This window comes from Rhinolophus sinicus, chromosome 8, assembly GCF_057876585.1.
Source record: "Rhinolophus sinicus isolate RSI-liver-muscle chromosome 8, RSI-T2T, whole genome shotgun sequence".
Taxonomy (NCBI): domain Eukaryota; kingdom Metazoa; phylum Chordata; class Mammalia; order Chiroptera; family Rhinolophidae; genus Rhinolophus; species Rhinolophus sinicus.
Window position 1 is genome coordinate 61,416,732 of NC_142508.1, and position 26,104 is coordinate 61,442,835.

At 37.8% G+C, this 26,104-nt stretch overlaps 1 protein-coding gene across 2 annotated transcripts; it reads right to left on the reverse strand.

The window, feature by feature from the left end:
- Positions 1–16,968: 16,968 nt before the first annotated feature.
- On the reverse strand, positions 16,969–23,369 carry CMTR2 (cap methyltransferase 2). Of its 2 annotated transcripts, none has more exons than XM_019757589.3 (2): positions 23,235–23,369; positions 16,969–20,511 (listed from the first exon to the last, which is right to left on the reverse strand). In XM_019757589.3, the coding sequence occupies exon 2, from the start codon at positions 20,490–20,492 to the stop codon at positions 18,195–18,197; it is 2,298 nt and encodes a 765-aa protein (XP_019613148.3). In that variant the 5' UTR covers positions 20,493–20,511; positions 23,235–23,369; the 3' UTR covers positions 16,969–18,194. The 2 variants fall into 2 exon arrangements, with proteins under 2 accessions (XP_019613148.3, XP_019613142.3); XM_019757583.3 differs by lacking the exon at positions 23,235–23,369 and adding an exon at positions 23,051–23,187.
- Positions 23,370–26,104: the final 2,735 nt, after the last annotated feature.

Below are 26,104 nucleotides of genomic sequence, written 5' to 3' on the forward strand. Positions count from 1 at the left end.
GAGGAAGTAATGTGAAGGTCAGAGGGGACAGAGCACCTAGGACCTTGCAGGCCATTTTAATTAAGGACTTGGGCTTTTACTCTGAATGATATGGGAAGTCATCTGTGATTTCCAGAAAGAGAAAGGACTTTATCCAACTCATGTTTTAATGGGATCGCTCTTGCTACTGTGTTGAGTACAGAATGAAGGGGAGCCAGTTCGGAAGCTATTGTAATAATCTATGTAGGAGGAGATGTTTCCTAATAGTTAGGAAACTAGATTAAGACAAGGGTGGTAGCAGTGAAGGAGGTGGAAAGGGGTCACAGTATGGATATCTTTAAAAGTAGAGCCACCAGGATTTGATTTGATGAAGGACTGGAGGCAGGTGAAAAGGAGAGGGAGGAGTCAAGGATAAGCCTTAGGGTTCTGGCCTGAGCAACTTAAAGGGTGGTTCCATCAAGACATGATGAAGACTGTGAGAGAAATGAGTTTTGGGGAAGCTGCTCAGGAGCTCAGTTTTGGAAAAATTAGGTTTGAGACGTCTATTACACATCCAAATATAGATATCAAATAAATGGCTGAATATATGGTTCTGGAGTTTGAAAGAATGGTCTAGGCTGGAGACGTGTATTTGGGCATTGTGGTAGACAGAACAACGTCCCCCCAAACATGTCCATGATCTAATCCTCAGAACCTGTGAATATGTTACCTTACATGGCGGAAAAAAAAAAAAAGACTGCAGATGTGATTAAGGGTATGGACTTTGAGATGATCCTGGGGCGATGATCCTGGATTATGAGTGAATCTAATCTAATCTGAAAGCAGAGAGCTCTTCTTAGTTGTGGTGAAAGAGAGATGAGGAAGGAGGAAGGGTGAGAGAGAGAAGACATTAATGGCTTTGAAGCTAGAGGAAGGGAATCACAAGCTAAGGAATGTAGGAGGCCTCTAGAAGCTGGAAAAGGCAAAAAAATGGATTCTTCCTTAGAGTCTCCAGAAAGGAATGCAGCCCTGTTGACAGATTATTTCAGCCGAGTGAGACCATGTCAAACTTCTAACCTAAAGAAATGTAAGATAATAAATTAGTGTCGTATTAAGTTTGTGGTAATTTGTTACAGAACAATGAAAAACTAAGGCTAGCATCATCAAATATATAGATGGCATTTAAATCCATAAGAATAGGATTATTAGAGACAAAAAATAGAAGAGGTCTTGGAACTGAGCTCTGGCAAATTTGAGTATTAGGAAATGAGAAAGACCTGACAGATAACTGAGTAGGAGAGGACATGCGATAGCAAAAAAATAGAAGAAAGTGGTATTCTAGAAGCCAAATGAAGAGTCTGTGTCACATGCTGCTGAAGGGTCAAGTGAGATGAGGACAGAATTAGGAAACAAGACAGACAGAATAGGAACAGCATGTATGCCCAGGCCAGCTGATACATTTTCCTTCTGGAAGAGTGGACTTTGGTCTTCATCACTCAAGCCACGTAGACAGGTGAGACACATGAAAGATCCCCATCCAGAGCGCTGACTTTTTCACACACAGGGACGCTAGTCACCAGCAAACTTGGCCCACCTAGAATCCTGGCATGTTTCCAATCAGATCAGCATTCCCAACCCTTGGAGAAGGGAAGGTGTGAAAGTCAACAGCCAGAGGAGGAGAAGGAACAGGAAGTCTTTCACCTTTCTCTTACAGACCTACTATTATCTTTCCTTTCACCACACAATGCAGTCTTAGCCCTCCAAGGCCCTAACTGGTTAAATGCTATATACCCTAGGCCCAAGAAAGTTAACAAAATATTTCAAGACCAGGAAATAGTTTTTCTTAGAAAAAACATGACCTCATCAAAATAAAACTATACAACCTTCCAGGAACTGACATTTCATGTCAGCTATAGCTTCAGACAATCTTTTATGTTTTGCCTTCCTTCACCTCAAAATTCAAGTGTTAGGTAATTATCTACAAAAGTTTGATTGAAGTTATGCATGAAGGATCCTCGAGGCCTGAGACAAACATAGCACTGTCACACTGCCTCACACTGACATAATTATTTGTTTACCTGTTTATCTTCTCCCCTAGATGTAGAAGTCCTCAGAGGTGAGACTGTGCCCTTTTGTCATTGAATACTGAGAACAACAATTCATGAACTTGCCATTCATTGAACTAGTAATATGTGTCAGACGTGGTACTAATTGTTTTCAGGCATTTAACCTTCACACAAACCTATGAGATGGCCATTATTTACTCCATTTCCCAGATAAGAAGATTGAGATTAAGAAAGATTAAGAAACTTACTTAATAATCACATTAAGGTAGAGAGTGGCTGAGCTGTCCAATGCCAATTCCGTCCTGAATAATGACCTGTTCAAAGAGGTCCACATCCTAATTCTTGGAACTTGTGAATGTTACCTTATATAGCAAATCACTTTATAGATGCTATTAAATTAAAGGATTTTAGGAAGGGAGGTTATCCTGGATTATCCAGGTGGGTTTGATTAACCACAAGAATCCCTGTAAGAGGGAGGTAGGAGATCGATCGTATTGAGTAGTAGATGTGACAACAGAAGCAACAGTTGAAGTGATTGAGGAAGACGTCATGAACCAAGGAATGCAGGAGGCCTCTTCGAAGCTGGAAACGGCAAGGAAACAGATTCTCCTCTAGAACTGCCAGAAGGAACACACACCTGCCAATATCATGACTTTAGACTTCTGACCTTCAGAACAGGAAGATAATAAATTTAAACCACTAAGTTTGTGGTAATTAGTTACAGTAGCAATACAGTGCTCTTTGCCCCTGTCCTCATCTGGCCTTTCCATCCCAGGCCCTAAGGCAGCCAATGTATATTTGCTAAGTAAATTACTGCATGAGGAAGAGATTTTCCTCTGAGGCTTCTCCCACCTGGCCCAACCTGAACTGCTGACCGGGAGAATCTAGCCTTCCTCAGAGAGAGGCAGACGGAAGCAGCACAGGTATATCTGGGGTGGTATTTGTTTTCCTAATTGCTAAGTTGAATGAATGTGCTAGTCAAAGATTGAAGGTCATTCTATGCCAGTCAGAGTGCCCTTGAAAGACATGACAAAAAGTGACCCTGATTTACAGCTGTGATTTAGAGCCCCCAGGGGCTGGAGAGAGAGAGGAGGAGGACAGGAATTGGCTATTTTTATGTCACTAACTTAGGCTCTTTTTTCCATCTCCTATAACAGTGCATTAAACATCACAAATGATTCAGTTGAAATTATAAGCAGCATTAGTAAAAAGATGAGCAGAAATCATATTTTACAATCCATTTCCTTTATAAAAACTATGGCATGATAAACTAGAACAATGAATGCACATATATATATATTGCTAATGCATATAAGTCTGTATTCTTCTTTCTCGAAGACTATCATGGCCCGTTCTTTACATCAGAAAGATGATATTTTCTATATTAGTATCAATAAGGGGTTAGTTTTCCAAATTAATAAACTCAATACACCCCGTAGTTTAGCCGCTTAAGAAATGAAGAGCTGAAAACCTAAATTGTTTAGGTTTCACAGATGGCTCGTCATGCCATGAAGGGTTAGTTCCCTTTCCTGTATCCCAGTTTTTCTAATCAGGTTAACATCCTACAGTTAGAAAGTAAAAAAACTTCAAAATACCTTTTGATCTTCTAAGAACAAGTACTAAAAAAGCAAAAGGATGGTTATAATCCCAACTAAAAGGAATCATCTAGAACTGAATCTCAAATTCATATATGTTTTCATTCCATAATCTATTTGTAGCCAACATGGAAGGTGAAATAAATCACTGAGTAGATCTCATGTAAAATGAGTCACTGCCCTCAGTCTAGACCTTCTAATTAGATTGGCAATTCCCATGGCATTCCCAGCTTGCCTGGTTTTGCAGCCAATGTGTCCAGGGATCCTGAGTGACTTTGGAAACTGAATAAACCACATACACTAGGGATCCATCAAGACCACCAGCAACTCAATTTATTTGTGACCTGAGACAAGATTTTATTGCTTCTCAGATTAACAGTTAAAAATGGTTTGCTTTTGTGCCTCAGGGGTATTAGTTTGATGTATGAGGCAGGGAGATTATTGAATCTTCGGCGCCATCCAAAGATGTAAATTAACCCACAGTACCTCCTGAGCTAGAGATTGATTATTAACTTGTCATTCTTGCATGCTCATCAAAACAAGCAGCACCGCGATTAATCACACCTGTTTATTTAAGGGTACCTATCACGCCAACTTTTTGAGGACAGGATATTACGGTCTCCTGATTTCTTTACAGAACTATAGCACGAGGGGTTTGACAGGGGAAGAGAGAATTACTGTCCTCTCCTAATCACGTCTGTGAATATATTTGAAAGAAAGATGGCATGTATGTAACTGCACATTGTTCTTTCAGGCTTAAATGAAGCTGCACTTCCTTCCTGTTGGCTTCCCTTGACTGTTCACAGACATCACTCTGGCTGATTCTGCTGATCTGGACGTCTTTCAAAGACTTTGAAGAGGTCCGGCACTAAATGGACATAAACTCTAAAATTCTCTTTTCAATTCTGTCATTTACAATTCAATTCAACAAATACAATATATAGTAGATTCCTTCTATGTGACAAGCAGCAAATATGAATTTATTTGTTCATTTCTTCATCCAATATTTATTGAATGTGTTTTATGTGCCACTAGGCACAAACAGTGAACAGTCCTTGCCTCCATGATGTTTAGAGCCATGTTACCCGCCTTCCCAAGGCATCTGTCTCTCCATTTTACGAAGAGGGGGAAATGGAGGGACAGTGACAACCTGGATAAAAGCGAAGAAAAGCAGAGTGTCTCCCTTCTAAGTCTGCACAAAATAGACACTGAATTGAGTCAGGATTAATAAGGCATCTGCAAGCTTCATTCCCTCCTCCTGGTCCAGTGTGAGTCTTCAGGACTGAACTACACTGAAACCATGGCATTTCACCTGTTTTTTTCTCCTGTACCTATCATATCACAGATTATCTGGTTTGCTGAATAATCACTGAAGCACAGCATGTTTTCAAATGAACTTTTAGACATGGCTGCATTGCCTCAGAGCGGCCAATAGAAAAATTCACCTCTACTAGTCTAAATTATACGATAATTACCTTATTTTTAAAAAAAGAAATAGGTTCCTGATTATATCTTGTCTCCCTCTTTAAAAGCTTTTATTATGGAAATTGAAAAAAACTATAAAAAAAGATGAGATAATAAAATAATGAACCCCATGTACCTACCATCTAGCTTCAGTAAGTATCAACATTTTGTCATTCTTGTTTTATTACATTTCTCTCTCCCTTCATCTTTTTTTGAACATTTTTAAATAAATTCCCACTCCAAAAACCATTTCTCCTCCAAAAACATCAGAATTTACCTGACAAATAAGATTTAAAAAAAAAACCACTGTGATACTATTATAATAGTTAACAAAATAACAATAATTCTTTAACAATAATAATATCTTCTAGTACTGAGCCCATGTTCAAATGTCCTTGGTTATCTAAAAAAACTCCTTTTGCATTGAAACAGGATCCAAACAAAGTCTACACATTGGATTTTGTTGTTGTGTCTTTCATTTACACCTTTTCTCCCCATGTCCTTTTGAATACCACTAAAATGATCTTCAATATTTGATTTTTACCTAGAATAAACAAATCCATCTAAACCTAACATATGTTCCTGGTGATACCTCATTATGTAATATTTTCAAGTACAGGGTGATCATACAATTTATCATTCAAACAAAGAAACTCTTGAGTGAAAACGGGATGCTATTAAAAATAATACTGCTGTAAACCAGAACAAATAGTCACCCTACCAATAGAGATATTAGAGATAAAAAAGGAAGATTGGGTTCCTGTTTCTAATTGGGTACACAGAGCTGGAAAAGAGCTAGAAAGAATGTCACTCCCACCCTTATAGTTAAAAAAAAAAAAAAAAAAACTTGAACAAACTGCAAGTTAACAACTTTTCCTGGATCCATCAAAGAGTTGAAGTTGAGAAAATGCCAACTAAACCAAAATGTAAGGAGAAACAAGTGCCTATGGGGAGACATGGAATAAAAGCATTTGTTTACCTGGGGCATTTGTACACCAGTAAGAAGAATTCAACTAGAATTGTTAACAAATTGGTAGAAGCTGAATATTGGCTATTGACACTATGGAACCCTAAAGGTTTCAGATATGAGAAGAGTTCACAACATTCACAGGCATTGTTCTCTATGGATCTTAATGGGTACTCACCAAAAATGATGGCAAGAGTCCTGAGACAGCATCCCTCATGGTACAGGCTTCTTCTCTATCTTCCCTATAAAAGAAAAAAATATCACTGGGAATGTGGTGTACAAAAAAAGCAAGGGAAAAAAAAAATTCTCCACAATGCCAAGAGACAAAACAATCAACAGAACCAGACTCATATATAACACAAATGTTGGAGCTATCAGGTAGGGAATTTAAAATAACTATGAAAAAATATGTCAAAGACTCCAATGGAAAAATTGGACATCATTCATTGTCAGATGAGTAATTTCAACAGAGAGATGGAAACTGTAAGAAAAAAATCAAATGACAATGATAGAAATGAAAAACATAGCAATAGAAGTCAAGATTGTCATTGACAGCCTCATCAGCAGACTTAACAGAGCTAAGGAAATAATCAGTGAACTTGGAAATAGCCAAACTGAAAGAAAAAGAAAACAACACGAGCAAAAAAACAAAGTCAGAACATAGCATCCAGGAACTGCAGGACAAAACCAAATGATCTAACAGATGTACAATTAAAATTCCAGAAGGAGGGGCCGGGCGAGTGGCTCAGGCAGTTAGAGCTCCACGCTCCTGACTCCGAAGGCTGCCAGTTCGATTCCCACATGGGCCAGTGGGCTCTCAACCACAAAGTTGCCAGTTCAATTCCTTGAATCCCGCAAGGGATAGTGGGCCCCGCCCCCTGCAACTAAGATTGAACACGGCACCTTGAGCTGAGCTGCCGCTGAGCTCCCGGATGGCTCAGTTGGTTAGAGCGCGTCCTCTCAACCACAAGGTTGCTGGTTCGACTCCCGCAAGGGATTGTGGGCTGTACCCCCTGCAACTAGCAATAGCAACTGGACCTGGAGCTGAGCTGCGCCCTCCACAACTAAGACTGAAAGGACAACAACTTGAAGCTGAACGGCACCCTCCACAACTAAGATTGCAAGGACAACTTGACTTGGAGAAAAGTCCTGGAAGTACACTATTCCCCCAATAAAGTCCTGTTCCCCTTCCCCAATAAAATCTTTAAAAACAAAAACAAAAAATTCCAGAAGGAAAAAATACAGAGACAGGCGTAGAATAAATATTTGAAGGGATAACGGCTAAGAATTTCCAGAATTAATGGCATACATCAAACTACAGATCCAAATCACCAATCAAGATAAATGCTCAAGCCAGAGACAGGCATATCATATTCAACTTCTGAAAACACTAAACAAAGAGAAAATCTTCAAGGCAGCCAAAGTGGGAGAAGGGAGGGGGTGGAAATGGGGCATTACTAGAGAGAAATAAACATAAGAATTATAACAGCCATCTTGTTAGAAACCATGCCAGCTAGAAGACAATAGAGTGAAATTTTTAAAGGGCTGAATGACACAGTGACATCATCAAGATGGCAAAATAGACTCCAGTTCCCATCCTCCCACAAAGAACAATTAGACACCTATCCATGAATGAAAATAGCTCTGGGATTGCTCAGGTGTCCGCTTAAGAAGCTTTAACACACAGTAGAGCAAAATAACTGAGAGTAACCATATAAAAAGTGTAGAAAGAACAGTTTCATTTTGCCTGCCTTGCCTTGCCTTTGCCTGCCTTGGGGGATCATCCCATCCCCCAAGAGGGAATTCCCCAGCCCCAAAGAGTTCCCCTCACCAATAAAAGGAAAGCAGGGTGAGCAACCAGCTTCTCTAGTTTTTCAGAGAACTGCATGAAGAACCCACTTCAGTTTCCCACCCAGAGACCAGCAAAGCTCAGATGTCTAGAGGTGGCCAGGAACAGAGAAGAAGGGCAGGGGGCTACTAGTATCAGCCACACAAGATGAGCAACTGCAGTTCCCAATGGCCTGCTCAGCAGAGGACCTCATTGCTGAGGCCCTCAACAGTCCTTGCAGATGCTGTAGACCCCATCCCCAGCTTTCATCACTGAGAATCCCATTGCAGACCCCAGCAGACTGCTCAGAGGACTCTACAAGTTTTTGCGGTTGAGGAAACCAATGGCCAGCACAGCCACCGCAGACTGCCTGCAGATTTTGCCACTGATATTTTCACTCCACAGGTTTTCACACTCACAGATGCCAATAAAATATTAGCAAACCAAATTCAACAATACATTAAAAGGACTAAGTGGGATTTATTCCAGGGGTGCAGGATGGTTCAACATCTGCAAATCAATCAATGTGATACACATTAACAAAGTAAAGGATAAAAATCATATGACCATCTCAACAGATACAGAAAAAGCATTTGACAAAATTCAACAACCACTTATGATTAAAAAAAAACAACTCTCAACAAGCTGGGTATAAAGAGAATGTACCTCAATATAATAAACGTTATATATGACAAGCCCACAGCTAACCTCCTACTTAATGGTGAAAAGCCTTTTCTCTTAGACCAGGAACAAAACAAAGATGCTCATTCTCACCACTTTTATTCAACACAGTATTGGAAGTCCTAGCCAGAGTAATTAGATAAGAAAAAGAAATAAAAATCATCCAAATTGGAAGGAAGAAGTAAAACTGCCACTGCTTGCCGATGACATGATATTATATATAGAAAACCCTAAAGACTTCACCAAAAATCTATTAAACGAATTCAGTAAAATTGCAAGATACAAAATCAATATACAAAAATCTGTTATTCTATACACTGATAACAACTATCAGAAAGAGAAATTAAGAAAATAATCCCATTTTAAATTGCATCTAAAAGAATAAAACACCTGAGAATAAATTTAACAATGAGGTGAAAGACTTGTACACTGAAACTATATGACATTGATGAAAGAATTGAAGAAGATGCAAATAAATGTAGATAGTCCATGCTCATAGACTGAAAGAATTAGTACTGGTAAAATATCTATACTACCCAAAGCAATCTACAAATTGAAACTGGCCCACTGTCTTACACCATACAAAAAAATCAACTCAAAATGGATGGATCAAAGATTTGAACATAAGACCTGAAACCATAAAACTCCTAGAAGAAAACATAGGCCAAAAGCTCTTTGACATCTGTCTTGGTGATAATTTTTTGGATTTGACACCAAAAGTAAAAAGAGAAAAGCAAAAATAAACAAGTAGGACTACATCAAACTAAAAGGCTTCTGTACAGCAAAGGAAACCATCAACAAAATGAAAAGGCAATGTACTCAATGGGACAAAGTATTTGCAAATCATATCTGATAAGAGGTTAATAGTCAAAATATATAAGGAAGTCATACAACTCAACAGCAAAAAAAAAAAAATCTGATTTAAAATGAGCAGAGGATCTAAATAGACATTTTTCCAAAAAAGGCATACAGGGAGCGAAGAAGTACAGAAAAAGTGCTCAATATCACTAATCATCAGGGAAATGAAAATCAAAACCACAAGGTGATATCACTTCACTCCTGTTAGAATAGCTATTATCAAAAAGACAAAAAATAACAAGTATTAGTGAGGATGTGGAGAAAAGAGAACCCTCCTGCTCTATTAATGGGAATGTAAATTGGTGCAGCCACTACATTTTACTCCACCAAAAGAGTATGGCCATTCCTCAAATAATTAAAAACAGAACTACCATATTATGGCAATCCCACTTCTGGGTATTTGTCCTGAAGAAGTGAAAACACTAACTCAAAAAGATATCTGTACCCTCAGGTTCATTGCAGCACTATTCACAATAGCTAAGACATGGAAACAATGTAAGTATCCATTGATGGATGAATGGATAAAGAAAATGTAATATATATAGATATATATGTCTATATATATGGCAAAAAAATGTATACACATGACTTGTATTCTTTTTTTGTTATTGGTATATATTACAATTTTAATAGCTTTTTCCTTTCTTAAAATGTGTATACATTTTTTGGCACCCTCTGTATACATATATCAAGTCATGTGGTACACCTGAAACTAATATGTTATATGTCAATTATATCTCAATTTTTTTTTTAATAAAGCAGAAATTGCTGAGTTAAAAACCAGAAAATAAGGGCTGGCCTGGTGGCTCAGGAGGTTGGAGCGCCATGCTCCTAATGCCGAAGGCTGCAGGTTTGATTCCCACATGGGCCAGTGGGTTCTCAACCACAAGGCTGCCGGTTTGATTCCTCAAGTCCCACAAGGGATGGTGGACTCCACCCCCTGTAACTAAGATTGAACACAGCACCTTGAGCTGACCTGCCGCTGAGCTCCCAGATGGCTCAGTTGGTTGGAGCACAGGCTCTCAACCACCAGTTGGACTCCTGCAAGGGATGGTGGGCTGCGCCCCCTGCAACTAACAATGGCAACTGGACCCAGAGCTGGACAGCGGCCTCCACAACTACGATTAAAGGGACAACTTGACTTGGAAAAAGTCCTGGAAGTACACACTGTTCCCCAATAAAGTCCTGTTCCCCTTCCCCAATAAAATCTAAAACAAACAAACAAATGAAAACAAACAGAAAATAAGCAAACCAAAATTGTTCTTTGAAAATTAATCAACAAAGTAGAAATAGTTAATCTGATTAGTAAGGGATGGGGAGAAAGCACAAATACACAAAAGAAACAAGCTCAAAACAGGAAATGTCTTTTTAATCATGATAATACTTTGTACAACTCTATGAGAAAAACATTTTTTTTTAAAATCTAGATGAAATACATAGCATCCTAGGTAAATATACCAAAACTGATACTAATAGAGATAAAAACTCTGAACAAATGAAATTTTGTAAAAAGAAATATAGGCCATGGGCTGCTGTGAGCTGCTGTGGGCTACCGTGTGTTGCCGTGAGAAGCCGGTGGCCAGCATGAGTGGCCGGCAGCCATTGTGAGCGGCCATGAGCTGCTGTGAGCAGCTGACTAACGACTGGAGACCAACTGCTTCAGTGGGGGCAGCGCAAGGCTCCTGATACCAGCCTGGGCCAGGGAGCTGTGCCCTACACAACTAGACTGAGAAACAACGGCTTGAACCGGTATTGGGGGGAGGGGGGGAAAGGGGGAGAAAAAAATAAATACTGGAAGTCATTAAAGAGCTCCCCTGCCAAGAAGACACCAGGTTTAGCTGGTTTCAAAAAGAAGTCTGATCTTTAAAGATTAGATGATGCAAATGCTACTTAAACTATTTCAAAGCATAGAAAAAAAGAAAATGTCCAAATCATTTTTATAAAGCAAATTTAACATTGATTCTAAAACCAGACAAATATTGCTCAATAAAACAAAACTATACCAATGTCACTTATTAATACAAAAATTTTAAATGACTGACAAACAGAATCCAATAATCCATCATGATCAAGCAGTGCTTGTTCCTGAAATGTAAGAGGGGCTCAATATTAGGAAATTCATTAATACAATTAATCATATTAATAGAGCTAAAGAGAAAAATATGCTCATTTCCACAGATTTAAAAAATGGAAAAACTAAACATTCGTTTTTTAAAATCCTCAAAAATAGGAATTAATACCTCATTAATATCAATTAAATAATAAAAAATAAGCAGCTGATATAATGGGGAAACACTAGAGCAGCAGTTCTCAAAATGTGGTGTGTGGGGCCAAACCAAGACATTGTTTATTTCCCCTTTTTACTATGTTAATAGGCACATTGATGATGAAAAAGCAGTGGTGGGCAAAACTGAGCACAAATCCAGGTAGTGGCACTAAACTGAACTAGTAGTTACACTCTTCATCACATGTATTCATAGTGTGATGCCATTTCTACTTAAGGATATCCTTGATGGTGAAAAAGCAGCGAGGGATTAAGAAGTACGAATTGCCAGTTACAACAGTTATGGGGATGTAAGCTACAGATAAGGACTATAGTCAATAATATTGTAACAACTATGTATGGTGTTAAATGGGTACTAGACTTATGGGGTGATTACTTTGTAAGCTATACAAATGTCTGATGGCAATGTTGCACACCTGAAACTAATATTGTATGTCAACTGAAATTGAAAAATAAATTTTTTTAATTAAAACATATCCTTGATGAAGTAATAAAATGATTAATTTTATTAAGTCTTGACACTTGGTACGTCTTTAATATCCAAAGTGAAGAAATGGGAAGTACACATAATGCACTTCTGCTGCATCCCACGTAGGATGGCTATCTCCAGGAAAAGCAATTATGCGACTGAGTGGCAAACAAGTTGTGCATTTTTCATGGAATACCATTTTTACTTTAAAGAACAACTGGCAGACAAACTATAGTTATTCAGACATGAATATTTGACAGACTTCTTTTTCAAAAATTAATAAAGTGAGCTATCGGGCAGCTGGATGGCTCAGTTGGTTAGAGCGCGAGCTCTTAACAACAGGGTTGCCAGTCAAATTCCCACATGGGATGGTGGGCTGTGCCCCCTGCAACTAAGATTGAAAACGGGCAACTGGACTTGGAGTTGAGCTGCGCCCTCCACAACTAGACTGGACAACGACTTGGAGCTGATGGACCCTGGAAAAACACACTGTTCCCCAATAAAAGATTTTTTTAAAAAAATACATTTAAAAATAAATAAAGTGAGCTGTCACTTCACGGAAAACAACCTTCAATATTTGTTGCCATGATAAAATTCATGCATTCAAGTGAAAATTAAAATTTTAGAAAATTTTTGTCCACCACCCTAAGCCTAACAACTTCTCAATATTTAGATTTTTCTGATGAGATCAATGGTGATGTTTTAAAATAGTGACTTTTTTTTATACCATGTAATCATTTACAAGATCTACATAATTCAGTGAACTGATATTTTCCAAATGACAAATTCATGGTGTTGCGAAACTACATCTGAGTAAGTGATCCATTCAAAGTGTAGGACAGACCAATGGATTTTAGTGTAACAGAGTACAAAAAGTTCATTAACATAGTTTAAGCTTTTTCATTGCAATCTGTCAAGTTTTAGAGTAGCATCAAAGTATATCCATAATCACCTAAAAAGGTTATTAAAACACTCCTCCCTTTTCCAACTACATTATCTATGTGAAGCCAGATTATCTTTACTTCAACCAAAACAATATATTCCAACAGATTGAATGTAAAAACAGATGAGAACCTAGCTGTTTTCTCTTATAAAGACAAAAAAAAAATTGCAAAAATGTAAACAATGCCATGCTTCTAACTTGTTCTGAAAGTTAATTTTCATAAAAAAATTTATGTCAACACATAATGGTTGTATAACTGTAATTTTTAATTAATTTATAAAGCTTAAAATTTTTCTGTTTTAATTTCTGATGTGAAAAATATCAACAGATATAACTCCCATAAACAAAAGCTCTTTGGATTCCTCAATAATTTTTAAGAGGGTAAAGGGGTCTTGAAACCAAAGAGTCAGAACAACTGCACTACAACACACACTCCTACTAAAGTCGGGATGATGTCAGGGCTGAGTAGAATACATACAAGAAAAAATTGGCACATGTTGTGCCAGAAAGTATGGAAGCTATCAAAGATGGAATTATGTAAAAACAATGACATCGGTATCAACTTGAAAGAGGCTCTCCCCCACCCATCCAAGCCAAACTAGGATAATTTGAGCATCAAGTGAGAATAACAGTTATAACTGATTAAAATACATCAAGTATATAACCACCCATGAGTTCCTAAACATAAAAACAACTATCACTTAAAAAACCTCATTGGTCACCCTTGGAGGTTGCTAAGACAACTTTTTTTCTGAAAATTGATAAAGTGCTTCAAAAAATTAAACATTTCTCCAGCTTTTCCTGAACAAACTATTTCAGAAAAAAAAATACTGATGATTTCAAGCACATATTATAAGGTCCAACTAATACAGAAGAAATATGGGTAGAAAATCACTAATTTGAAACCCCTAATAGAGCCAAGTATCAATATTCAGTAGACACTGCAACTCTGAAGTGAAAGATCGATAGGAAACTTGGGAGTGTATAAACAAGATTAATATCTGAACCTCTGATGAAACCTAATGTCACTGAAAGGAGACAAGTAGCCATCTTGTGCTTCATTGATGTGATAAAAAAGGAAATAAATACACACCACCATTTAATCTTGCCAAAAGTAATCAATCCTCTAGATCTAACTACCAATTTATAGAAAATATGTGGTACAGAGATACAAATTAAAAGATAAAATAATCAGCCAGATCCAGAATGTGGAAAACTACAGGACAGTTAAAACGGCATGGAAAAGAAAATGTTGGAACTGGGAGTAGAGAGAGGGGTTCTTAAAAGACTGACTTCAGAGATATGTTAAGAATATGCAATGTGTGAACCTTATTTGGATCCTTATTTGAATAAATTGTAAAAACGGCATTTTTGAGACAACCTGGGAAATTTGAACATGGACTTGAGTGATGTTAATTTTGTTAGATGTGATAAAGTCTTTATCTATTAGAGATATTTCATGAATTTGCTTTAAAATACTCCAAGAAAAGTGTAAGATAAAATAAGTTCAGCAAAATGTTGATAATTATGGAACTGGGTGAGGGTACATGGTGTGTGGGTTGTTATATGATTTTAATTTGGTGTATGTTTGAAAGTTTTCTATAATAAAAACAAAATCAAATAGTATTCTGTAGATACCTATGTTGACAATATGGGATACAAAATAAGTATTCTTGTACTAGTGCCCTGGTCTTGAGTTTATAATTCTGGCAAGAAAATGAAAGAAGAAAAGAAACAATTTAAGATTGCCTAATTTAATGGTCAAATTGACTCAAACAGTAAATGCAATAGCTCCAGCAAGAGATTAATATTACTGGAATTATTGGACAGTTGCAGGAATGATGTTTAATAAAAAAAAAAGAAATTCACCAAGATGTATTTGTGCTTGTTTTGAATTTTTCAGCTAATCTAGTATGTAGACTAATTTGTCAATCCTGGAGTGCTCTGGAAACAAAACAGAAACTCTCAAAAGTCTAGACAGTAAAAGTACATCTGTCTTGCCCAGTAAAACAATTTGGTACTGAAGCACAAATCTTAAATAGCAAAAAGATGCAGATACACATGTAAATAAAATAGGTTTACCCACAAATATCTTTTTATACAATTATCTTTTTATACAATTATCTTTTCAGCATAATGTACACAACTATTTTAGAGAAAAAGAACAATCTCTACAAATGTTTTCCTTAATTATATCCCAACAGATTTAAGCCACAAATCAACAATGTGGCTGCAAAATGAAATAATATTAAATGTCCGCTAACAGGCTAAACCGATGCTGCTGTACAAAACAAAATGATTACACCTAGTTCATCTATTAAGACCCTCGAAAGACACAAAGATCAAGATCTCAAGAAAATTAGAGAAACCCTATTATGGGTACAATTTGTAAATGAGTACGTAACCTATAGTATATGAACACAGCAGATTAGACTTTTAAATTTTCAGTTGAGTGAAATTAAATGTTCAGTTACAGATAATTTCTAAGTATTTTCACTGATAAAGATCAGCTGGCATCTTCAGGTATCTGTGGTCTTAAAGCAGCTTCATTTTTTCCCAAAATATTCCACTATAAAGTTGTACTTATCCAAAACTAAGTTACTTTCATTTTCAGTATAGGTCAAAACTAAGAGAAGACAAATAACAGAACGGGGGAGGGGAGAGGAAGAACTCCTTTTTGAAAAATTGCTATTTTATATGAACTAATTAAAGACTACACTGGGCATCTACCCCAAAAATCTGAAAACATTTATCCATAAAGACATACTCGTATGTACCCCCATGTTCACTATCATTATTTATGGTGGCCAAGACACAGAAACAACCAGTGTCCTTTGATAGATAATTGGCTAAAGAAGATGTGGTACATATACACAATGGAATACTACTCAGCCATAAGATGAAATAGTGCCATCTGCAACAAGCAAAACCAGTCAGACAGAAAGTCAAGAACCATGACTTCACTCATATGGAGGAATATGAAACCGAAAGCAACAAAGGAAAAAGACAAAGAAAGAAACAAAAACACATAAGACACAGACAACAAAAACTCTTTAGTGGTTACCAGAGGGTAAGCGGGGAGGGAAGGTGGTAGAAGAGGAAAAAGGAGATCAAATGTATGGTGATGGAAGACAGAATTATAACTGACTCTGGGTGGGGAACAGAGTGCAGTATATAGATGATGTATTATAAAAACGTACACTTGACACTGATATAATTTTACTAACAAATGTCACCTCAATAAATTTAATAAAAATAACAAAAGTATATTCTAATATTCATCAGTATATTATATATTCCAATAAAGATAATTATTACAAAACTAAGCATTCAATACTTGTTTGAGGGGCTTACAAGAAAGTTTTAATACCAGAACCTGGACCTAGGCTTTCAACTTCATTCCATTAAAATAAGTAAAAATAAACTGCATTATTACATTAAACCAAACCAACCAATGCATAAAGACTACTAAGTGCAAACTGGTTTTCCAAGAGTGGTTATAGTTCTGTCTTAGTAACCACTTTTCTATCAGACTTTTATCATACAACTGGAACTGCTTCCATAGTCACCAGTAAGAAATCCCATTTCTTTCAGAATCTACCTCCAGGCCTCCACACCCTCCCTGAAAAGAACTAAATCTACCCCATCCGACTCCCTCCCTTAAGTTTTCAATTTCTTTCCCAAAGTAGAGCTTCCATAAATATTACAATATTAAGAACTAAATTTTAATGAATACAAATCAGAGGAAATGAAGGAACATTAACTCCCATTCAACCTTCCTTTAAAAAAATCTGTTTCCAAGTTATATTTTTAACTTCCCCCATGATTCTCTTTAAAAAAGACGAACACAAAATCTCTCTGCTAATGACTTTATTCATGAATCTATAATGGAACTCAAAATAGCAAAGAACATGAAAAAAATTCAGATTAATATTTATCAACCAAATACATCAGCGAACACATCTATTTTTCATATAACTAACAAAAATGTCTAAAATGCACATGTAAGAATGTAATAATAATCTCCATTTTGTGGAATTTCAAAGTAATGAAGACTTGCTTAATAGTTTGCCAGAAAAGCTCAGTTACACTGTCAAATATATATAATTAAAAAGAAAACAAACATAACTGATAAAATAACCATCTCATGGTTAAACTTTCGGTAAAGTGCTACTTCCATACGGAAAAAAGAAATCAGTAAAGATTAAAAAATGTTAAATGCTGAACCATCATTCTGGAAGTGTTAAAATTTTTCTTCAGTATTTACTACATCACATTCACGTGTCCCTAACATGAAACCATAAACACTAATTTGCAATTAAAAAAAAATCTTTGTTTACAGATTATTTCCTGGAAGTTAGAAATTGCTACATTAAGCTTTTCATGATACAGGAGTATATTAGACATAATAATTGTTCATTGTTTTAAACATGATCTTTGGTTTGAAGCTGTCCTGATATCCTTTCTACTTGGATGGCTGTGGTTAGTAAAATATTCATAAAACAGCACATGAGCTGCACTGGAACCATAAAAGTAAATTGGGTCAATGGCTTAAAGGCAATGAATGGTACATAGTATCAAGAAATCTGGCAAGATGAGTTCCTTAAATCCATTTCTGACATGGTCAGTGTTAATGGAAATCAGTGTTGCTCAGGATTGCCTCAACTCCTTTCATCAGAGACTTCTAGTAATTAACAGCATTAGCCATTGAGGAAATTAGCTGGAAAAAAAAATCAAATCTGAATGAAGGCACACAGGTACAAACCTTAAGCAGATAAATTAAGACCAACTAAACTGCATATGTAAGCGTGGGCGTCTACCCCCAGGCACATACATACATCTCATGTTTGAGGTTGAATATCATCACTGTATAGATTCCACCACATGGAAAATTCTATGCCTATGGATGTATATATCCTGGGAACTAGCTGATGCCTTTCCAGAAATAATGAGACTTTAAATGATGTGAAAGTTGGCCTCTCCCCAAAATGAAAGGTTTTAAATTAATAGCAAAGGGACACAATAACAATGGAAACTGTAAGTCATAATGTTAAATCTCAGAAAGGACAAGTTCAACTTCATTACTGAAGGCTGCTGATGATTTCTTCTCTCTCTCTTCGGATAATCAAATGCAAATGTCTTTTAGCAATGGCAGCATTCAAATCCCACAAAAAATCGAGTAGTGCCCCCTTAAGGAGTACTTCCATCGGCACAAACTGTAAAATTTGCTGGGGTGCATCAGAGTTAAGCAAAGCACTCAACAATTCATTCACATTCTGCAGATACAGGAAAACTGGATTTGGAAGTTCCTGGTAACCAACACATAGTAGGACTGCACAGGTTTTCAGGGGCTCAGAGGATGTGGGACAAGAAAATGTGATGAATCTAAAACAGCTGTGAAGCACAAAGATCAGACCAGCCATAAACCTTGTAAAACAAGAAAGTACAGGCAAAATCATAACATCGCCTGCATGAAGCTGCTGTAATGAATGGAGAAGGCAGTCCAAAAATAACTGCTGGTAAGTTGGGTCTCCATCATGAAGCAATGAACAGCTAAAAGTCATGAGTTCAGTTGATTCCAAGAGTTGAACTTCCAACGGTATATGCATTTTGGTATCACGGAGAGTTGGAAAACCTACAAGCAGGCACTTTATTTGGTTGCTGGGTTCTATAACCTGTTCATCCTGAATGCACTTGGTAAGGCTAAACAACTCAGAAAGTATCAGCTCTTCAGAAAAAACATGACAAGAACAATGGTACTGCTGTTTTGGCCTAAACTTGGAATCTAAATTCAAGGCTCCTCCTAAAGACTTTTCAATTGCTTCATTAAGAGCCTTTAAAATTTCACCATCACAGAAAGGAGAACACTTTACTTTTGGCAGTTTCTTTCCCTCTAAAATATGCCATAAGTGACACTCAAGAGTGGAAGCTGTCCCTTCTAAGAGAGAACTTTGCCCAGGATGATATGCAGCATGCTCCTCGGCCCAACTATTAAAGTAGCCTTTGGCCACCTTATCTTTCCATGAAAGGGTTTCCAGCATTTTCCTCTCATTATAGGTTTTAAAATATCTGTTCCTCTGCCCAAACCATTTTGTATTTGTACTACAACCAATATTAGATTTTTTTACTAGCCAATTATTTCTGGAAAGAGGCTTCAATTGAAACTTTTGCATGAAATACTGAACAGCACAGTCCCTTAAATTATTCAGCTTTGCTTGTTCCCCTTTTTCCATGCACTCAAACAGACGAATGTTCTCAGAAATAGTCTCTAGCTGGTACTTATGAAAGAACACACAACATTCTTCATGTCTTTTAAGAAAAGATTCAGGAATCACATGATGGGGAAAGAGAGCTTTCCTGGTCATTTCAGTCCCAAAATTCAGCACCATCTTAGATAACAGAGGCTGGATTACCTCTCTCCCCTTATAGTGGAGACATACCACATAGACTTCTGAGTTTCCTGCCTTGCTAGTAGCAGGTTTGAACACATGGACTTGGTCAAAGGAACAGTTTAGCAGGTACATGAGGTTTATAGAACAATGTTCAAACAAAGTAAACATCTTCAGAACAAAAGAGCCACCGTTTCCAAGAGTCATCAGAGCAGTGACAACTTCACAGTAATGCAAAGAGGAGACTAAAGCTTCTTGTTCACCTGGGTTCCCTTGGCAATCAAAACTCCCATCTGCAGTAATCAAGTGAACAGTAGTCATGCTGCTTATGAAATTCTGAAGTCCAGTCAGGTATTTCAAGGTCATGATATCACCGGTGTTATCTGGACCAAAGTACCACCAATGCAAGGTATTTGCAATAAGTCGGTCATCCGTAATCATCATAAGATTGTCATTTGCTTCATGGTATGGATTCAGAGTATTAGCTACCCAACTCCAATCACAAGGGAATTGATGGGATTTTAGGTAGTGATTGAGACTAGCTATAAAAGCTCCAGGAGCTTCACAAAGGTGGAGAGTATTCAGATTTCCATTCTGAAAAGCTTCCTGAGGAATAATTGGAAAGCTGCACAAAATTTCATGAAACTTACACCATGCTTGAGTACAAAGTTCAGCGTTCACGGATTTTCTCACATGAGAAATTATTTTTCCAGCTCTATTAGTGAAAGAAGTGTGCTCATGCCACTCATCCAGTTTCTTATCACTCAGTAGGTTTTTTACTTCATTTAGGGAGTTCTTCAAATCAAGAAACGTATTAAATTCCGTGTGGTCACAGGTGAAAATCTCACTGGGATCTGGTAACTGCCACTCATCATTAAGTGGCTTGCCATAAGAAAAGTTCTTGGCAAAGAGCTCAAAAATGTCAGCAACAACATCTGGACTGAACGTCTCAAGACTTGAACCCAGTGGTGGCTTTCTGCACTTATTCATTTTCAAATTAAATTAAAATCTAGAAAAAGAAAACACATAATTAAATGAATCAAATTTATTAGTGAGTGAAATCTCATCCACAGCAAATCAAATCACACTCATGACAAACTGCATAAAATGGGAAGGTTAATGTCAGCAGACTCCATTACATAATGAGGCAATCTGGAATAAAGAAAGAGTAAAGGCTTTGATATACAACAGGCCTGGGCTCAAATTTCTGCTCTGCAACTTACAGCTTAGTAAGTGGCCTTGGGCAAATTACTTTACATCTCTGAGTCTCAGTTTCTTATTTAAAAAATTGAGGTATCATTTCTTTAGATAAGGATAAAACATGCTAGCATATAATATATATAACATGTAAAATATGTGTTAGTCATATATAAAATATGTGTTTATGTTATCAGAAAGGCTTCCAGTCAACAGGTTATTATATTAGCAGTTAAGTTTTTGGGGAGTCAAAAGTATATAGCCCAGACTACCCATCAGTGAATGGCAGCTCTTATTACCATAGTAACCCCTCTAGTTGCTCCCCCAAGATCTCCACCCATGGCTGAGATACCACCCACAGAGCTCCAAACACACTCTTAGACTAAGATTTATCCCTGAACACGACCTTTGATCATTAGGTCAAGCTCTAACAAGCGACTTTTAGCTTTTTTTTAAAGGTCCCTCAGCATCTCACCTGCTTCCAAGAGAGGATCCTGCACCTGAACCCAATACTGGTCCTGCTACCAGGCCTCTCTACCACTATCCACTTATTCACCAACCAGAATTGCCAACTATGTCCTCTGCCCAGATCTCACTCTCTTGCTAAGACATAAAGGTAATACCAAATCACCTTTATAAGCTACCAACTAACACTCATTACCATCCTGCTTGCTTGTTAACTGTGGTATACTTGACTGGTTTGTCTCCTTCTGCTCAATGCTTAAATTGACCTATGGTTTACCCTTGCATGTCTCTAAATTACAGGTTCCTGCCTCATCTGATCACTCAGATGTCTCCATGCTTACACTCTATTATTTCTTCTTGCCACTAAAACTTAACACACTTGATAGAATTTTAAACTGAAGAAATATCCTTATTGAATATACAAATTACAGTCACCCTACATTCTGTGTGCCTAAGAAATCGAAAACATCTGTCCGCTGGAGAGGGAAAGGGATATAAGAGAAAACAGCATAGTTTCATGGCATAGTGCTGGAAAAGTTATTCCAGCAGATAGTGCAATGAGTATTACAATGGTACAGGTGACCCTTAAACAACATGGGTTTGAACTGCGTGGGTCCACTTACACACGTATTTTTTTCTGTAAATACCATAAATGTATTTTCTCTTTCTTATGGTTTTCTTTCTCTTTTTGTTTTGTTTTTAAGGAGGGCGCAGCTCACAGTGACCCATGCGGGGATCGAACCGGCAACCCTGGTGTTATTAGCACCACACTCTAACAAACTGAAATAACCAGCCACCCCTATGGTTTTCTTATTAACAATTTCTTTAGCTTACTTTATTGTAAGAATATAGTATATAGTATATGTAACATATAAAATATGTGTTAATCAACTGTTTATGTTATCGGTAAGGCTTCCAGTCAACAGGCTATTATATTAGTAGTTAAGTTTTTGGGGAGTTGAAAGTTATGCATGGGGGTCGGTGCCCTTAACCCCTGCTTGTTCAAGAGTCAAATGTACTTATTAGCACAATGTTAATCAACAGATACTTCAGTTCATGAGTTCTGCGTTTATTTAGTATAGTCAGTGAATTCTACACCAGTTTTCAAAAAGAATCTAAAAATTGACAACTAAACCACCATCCCACAAAAGCCAATATTTGATTATTAAAATGGAAAATAAAGGTAAGCTAGCATAACTACAATAATATCCAGATTGTACTCTATTAGCATTTACTTTGTACTGTTCTTTCAGCAGTTCAACAAGTATTTTGCCAAAAATGGGTATCATTTTAGCATAAAAGGTACTCCTATTAGGTTCTGAATATGAGTCAAAATAAAGCATTTCAACTTCATTCCAGCACTTCAAAGCAAAAAAAAAAAAGGCATGTGGTTTAAAGAACATAAGGAAAACGTTCCCAGTAAGTGTTCCTCTATCCCTTTCACTGAGCAGTCCATGGAGCTTTGTGGCATCACAATTCTGAGACAAGGGTCAGTATTACCATCGTTATTTTGCAGAGTCGAGTAGGAAGTCAAGGAGCCCCTGCCGAAAGCCACAGAGGGAATACCTGCAAAATTCACGGGCCTAACACAAAACCCACAAAACCTCATCAACAGTTGTTACCTCTCCGATTAATACTTATAAAGGAGTTTCAGAAGTGTTTCTGCCAACTTCTCCTCCCGGCAACTGTGAAAATAATAGCTAAGTGGATCCAGTGCTTTACTTTGGGCCGGGGCACCCAAGATCTCCTTTCAACTGGTGGAAATGAGTCCCAAGCTCCCTTCAAGAGGCCCGGTCCCTGACCGGGAGCAAGCTCAGTCCCACCCTCTGCCTCACCCACTGCAAGGTTGAAGGACGACCCTGGCTCGGAAGCCGGGCCTGGATTACCTTCGCTCACGCCCACCTCGGCCCCGAGTCTAAGGAGGCACCGCTTCACTCGCTCTCCTCACTTGAGGGGGTCATTCTCCACTTCCGCTACTGGGGGTCTACACTGCAGGGGGGGCAGTGGAGCGCCGGGAGACCGGGAAGGAGGCCCGGACCCGCCCTCCCGACACCGGGAGCGAAAACCCACCTCCAAGCCGCGCCGCCACCGAACGCCGGCAGACGGCGGCCCCTGGGCGCTGACAGACACACGGCGCACGCGCCTTGAAGCCGGCTGACGTCACGCGCCAACGTTACGCACGCCGGCGACTCCAGCAGGGCTGAGTCCTCCGCTCTCCAGGTTTTGCCTCTCCGCGGGGTACTGGAGGTAGGAAGCAGCTCTATGGAAACGAAAGCCGTGCGCACAGGCGGAGCTTCCCTGAGGGGGCGGGGCGGGGCAAACCGGGGCGGGGCAAACCTGTCCGGGGCACGCTGGCTCCTCCCACCTAGCTCCTGGACCCCAAAGGCTTTCTAAAGCTATTCGGTAAAAGTTAGTTCTTAGTGCAGGTTGAGCTAAAACTGATGCTCAAAACACAGTTATGAGGTTAAAAGCCAAACTGGTGAAACTGCGAGATAACACTCTAACATATGTATGTTTATAAACCAATAAGAAAAAGGCAATCTCAGGAGAAAAATGGTATGAAAAAGGAATTGGAAATGAAAACAATAAGTTTTCTTTTCACCAGATTTAGCAAAGATTTTAAAAGATCGATAATGGCCACTGCTGGTGAGAATATGGAGAAACAGTACGTAAGAATTCTGGTTGCTTCACATCCTCACCAACTTTTGGTATTGTGAGTCTTTCATTTTAGTTATTGGTGGGAGTTGGGGGCTTTTTACATCTGATTCTTAATAAATATTAACTGAAAATGAAAATCTGTGGATACTTTACTTTTGTGGGACTAAATAGTAAGTAAGGATATATGATCTCTTTAAACACAATCACTATGTTCCCTGAAATCTCTTCTTTCTTTCTGCTTAGAAACTAAATAAAAATTATTAGCACAAATCATTTAATTTTTAAGTATAAATATAAGAATTCTAAACATCAGGTCATAAAGGCAGCGTTTGTCTATTTTTGGTCCTATAACATACATGCAGGACTAAAAATATGAAATTTTTTTCTTAAAATTTATTTTCCAGCAATTCATGTTTTTTCTTCCATAAAGTTAACTAAACAGAGTAAGTCACTTATTAAATGGGGAAAAGTCAAAATGTGTTTTTAAATGTTATGAATGTTATTAAAGATTATATTTAAAATGAACTTTAAAACCAGATTGGTAATATAAGCATTAGTAGTATGCTGACCTAAAATACGTTTTTTACTTTAAATCACTTCTTTATTTTCTCCCATGTAAAAATGAACAAAATGACTTTTTAAAAAATGTTTAAGGGTTTAAGAGAGAATGAGTATTACTGTGAGATGGGCTCATGAGTTTAACAAACAAACAAAAAAAGGTTGGGAAACACAGACACATGGAACAGAATACAAGACATGTCCCAGCCATGAAGCATTCATCATTCACTGCAGACACAAAATGTTTAAATAAGACTATACAACTAAGTGCTCTGTTTTTTGATATAGATTAAGTGTTGTAGGAATCTAAAAAGGGGAAAATAGTAGGGAAAAGAGACTTTAATTTTAAAAATTATTTGGGAAGGGCGAGTAGCAGCCTATCTCAGGAAAATAACATAGGTGGGAAAAAAAACAGACAAAAGGAATGGTTATTGTAGAAAAGGGATAGAAAGTTAATAAGACTGAAATGCTATATAGTTAGTGTCTTGGTTTAGTCTGCTATAACAAACTACCATAGACTGGGTGACTTAAATGACAAAAACTTATTTCTCACTGTTCTGGAGCCTGCCAAGTCCAAGATCAAGGTGCTGGCTGATTTGATTCCTGGAGACAGCTCTCTTCCTGGCTTGCAGCTAGCCACCTTCTCACTGTGTTCTCACAAGGCAGAGAGAGAGAAAGCAAGCTCTTTGGTCTCTTCTCATAAGGGCACTAATCCCTTCATGGGGACCCCACCCTTTTGACCTCCTATAAACCTCTCTCCAAAGGCTCTGTCTCCAAATAGCATTGCATTGGGGTTTAGGGTTTCAACATATGAATTTTGTGGGGAGACAAACCAGTCCATCGTAGGTAGTGAAGAGCCAGAGTATAGAGGAACGTGGAAGCCAAACTGAGGTACCAGAATCTGCTGCAATAGGAAGTGGTTAAGAGGGAAGGAAATGATCAACTTTGGTTCTTTATAATTATAGAGTTAGGGATGATAGTGAAATAGTCAAGTGGAAATATCCAGAAGGGAGTTAGAAATCAATAGGTGGCTGAAGTTCAGGTGAAAAAAACAAGTAACACTCAACCCTGTGAATTTGTAAGTACTTGATTATTATTTATTATTAACAGTCATTATGATACTTAATTTAGAAGTGATATCAATACCAAAAGTTGCTAATAGTCTGGCCCTGGGGGTTCTTCCTGTTAATAGCTCACCTAATAGTGTCCCCTTAAGATCAATGTGGCTTCTCTTTTGAATAGCTAAGTACATCAGCTCTGGCATCTGGATACCTGGGTTAAAATCTCCATCTGCTAGCTACGTGCCCTTGGGCAAGGAAGACCTCCAAGGGTAGCGCTGAGAATTACAAAATGATTATAAAGTGCTTAGCCAGTATCTGATAAATGTTAGCTGCTCCTGAAAAATATCTGCTTTTTTCTGGAAGATAGCATGCTAAATTCAAACCCTCCTTTCAGAGATATCCTTCTTTTGCTATTTCTTTTTATATTCAAAATCCTTAATAGAAGAAGGAAAGAGGGAGGGAGACTAAGGAGAAGAAACAGAAAAAAGAGAAGACAGTTGAGACCAAATTATTTCCTATCTGCCACTGAGAAGGTGTCAGATGTATCTGCTTTCTGTCTTCTACAATTTGGGCAGGCTCCAAAGAGCAGAAAGAAGACCAGCTGCAAAATGAATGAACACATGGATCAACATGGATGCATTTCAAAAACATAATGTGGAATGA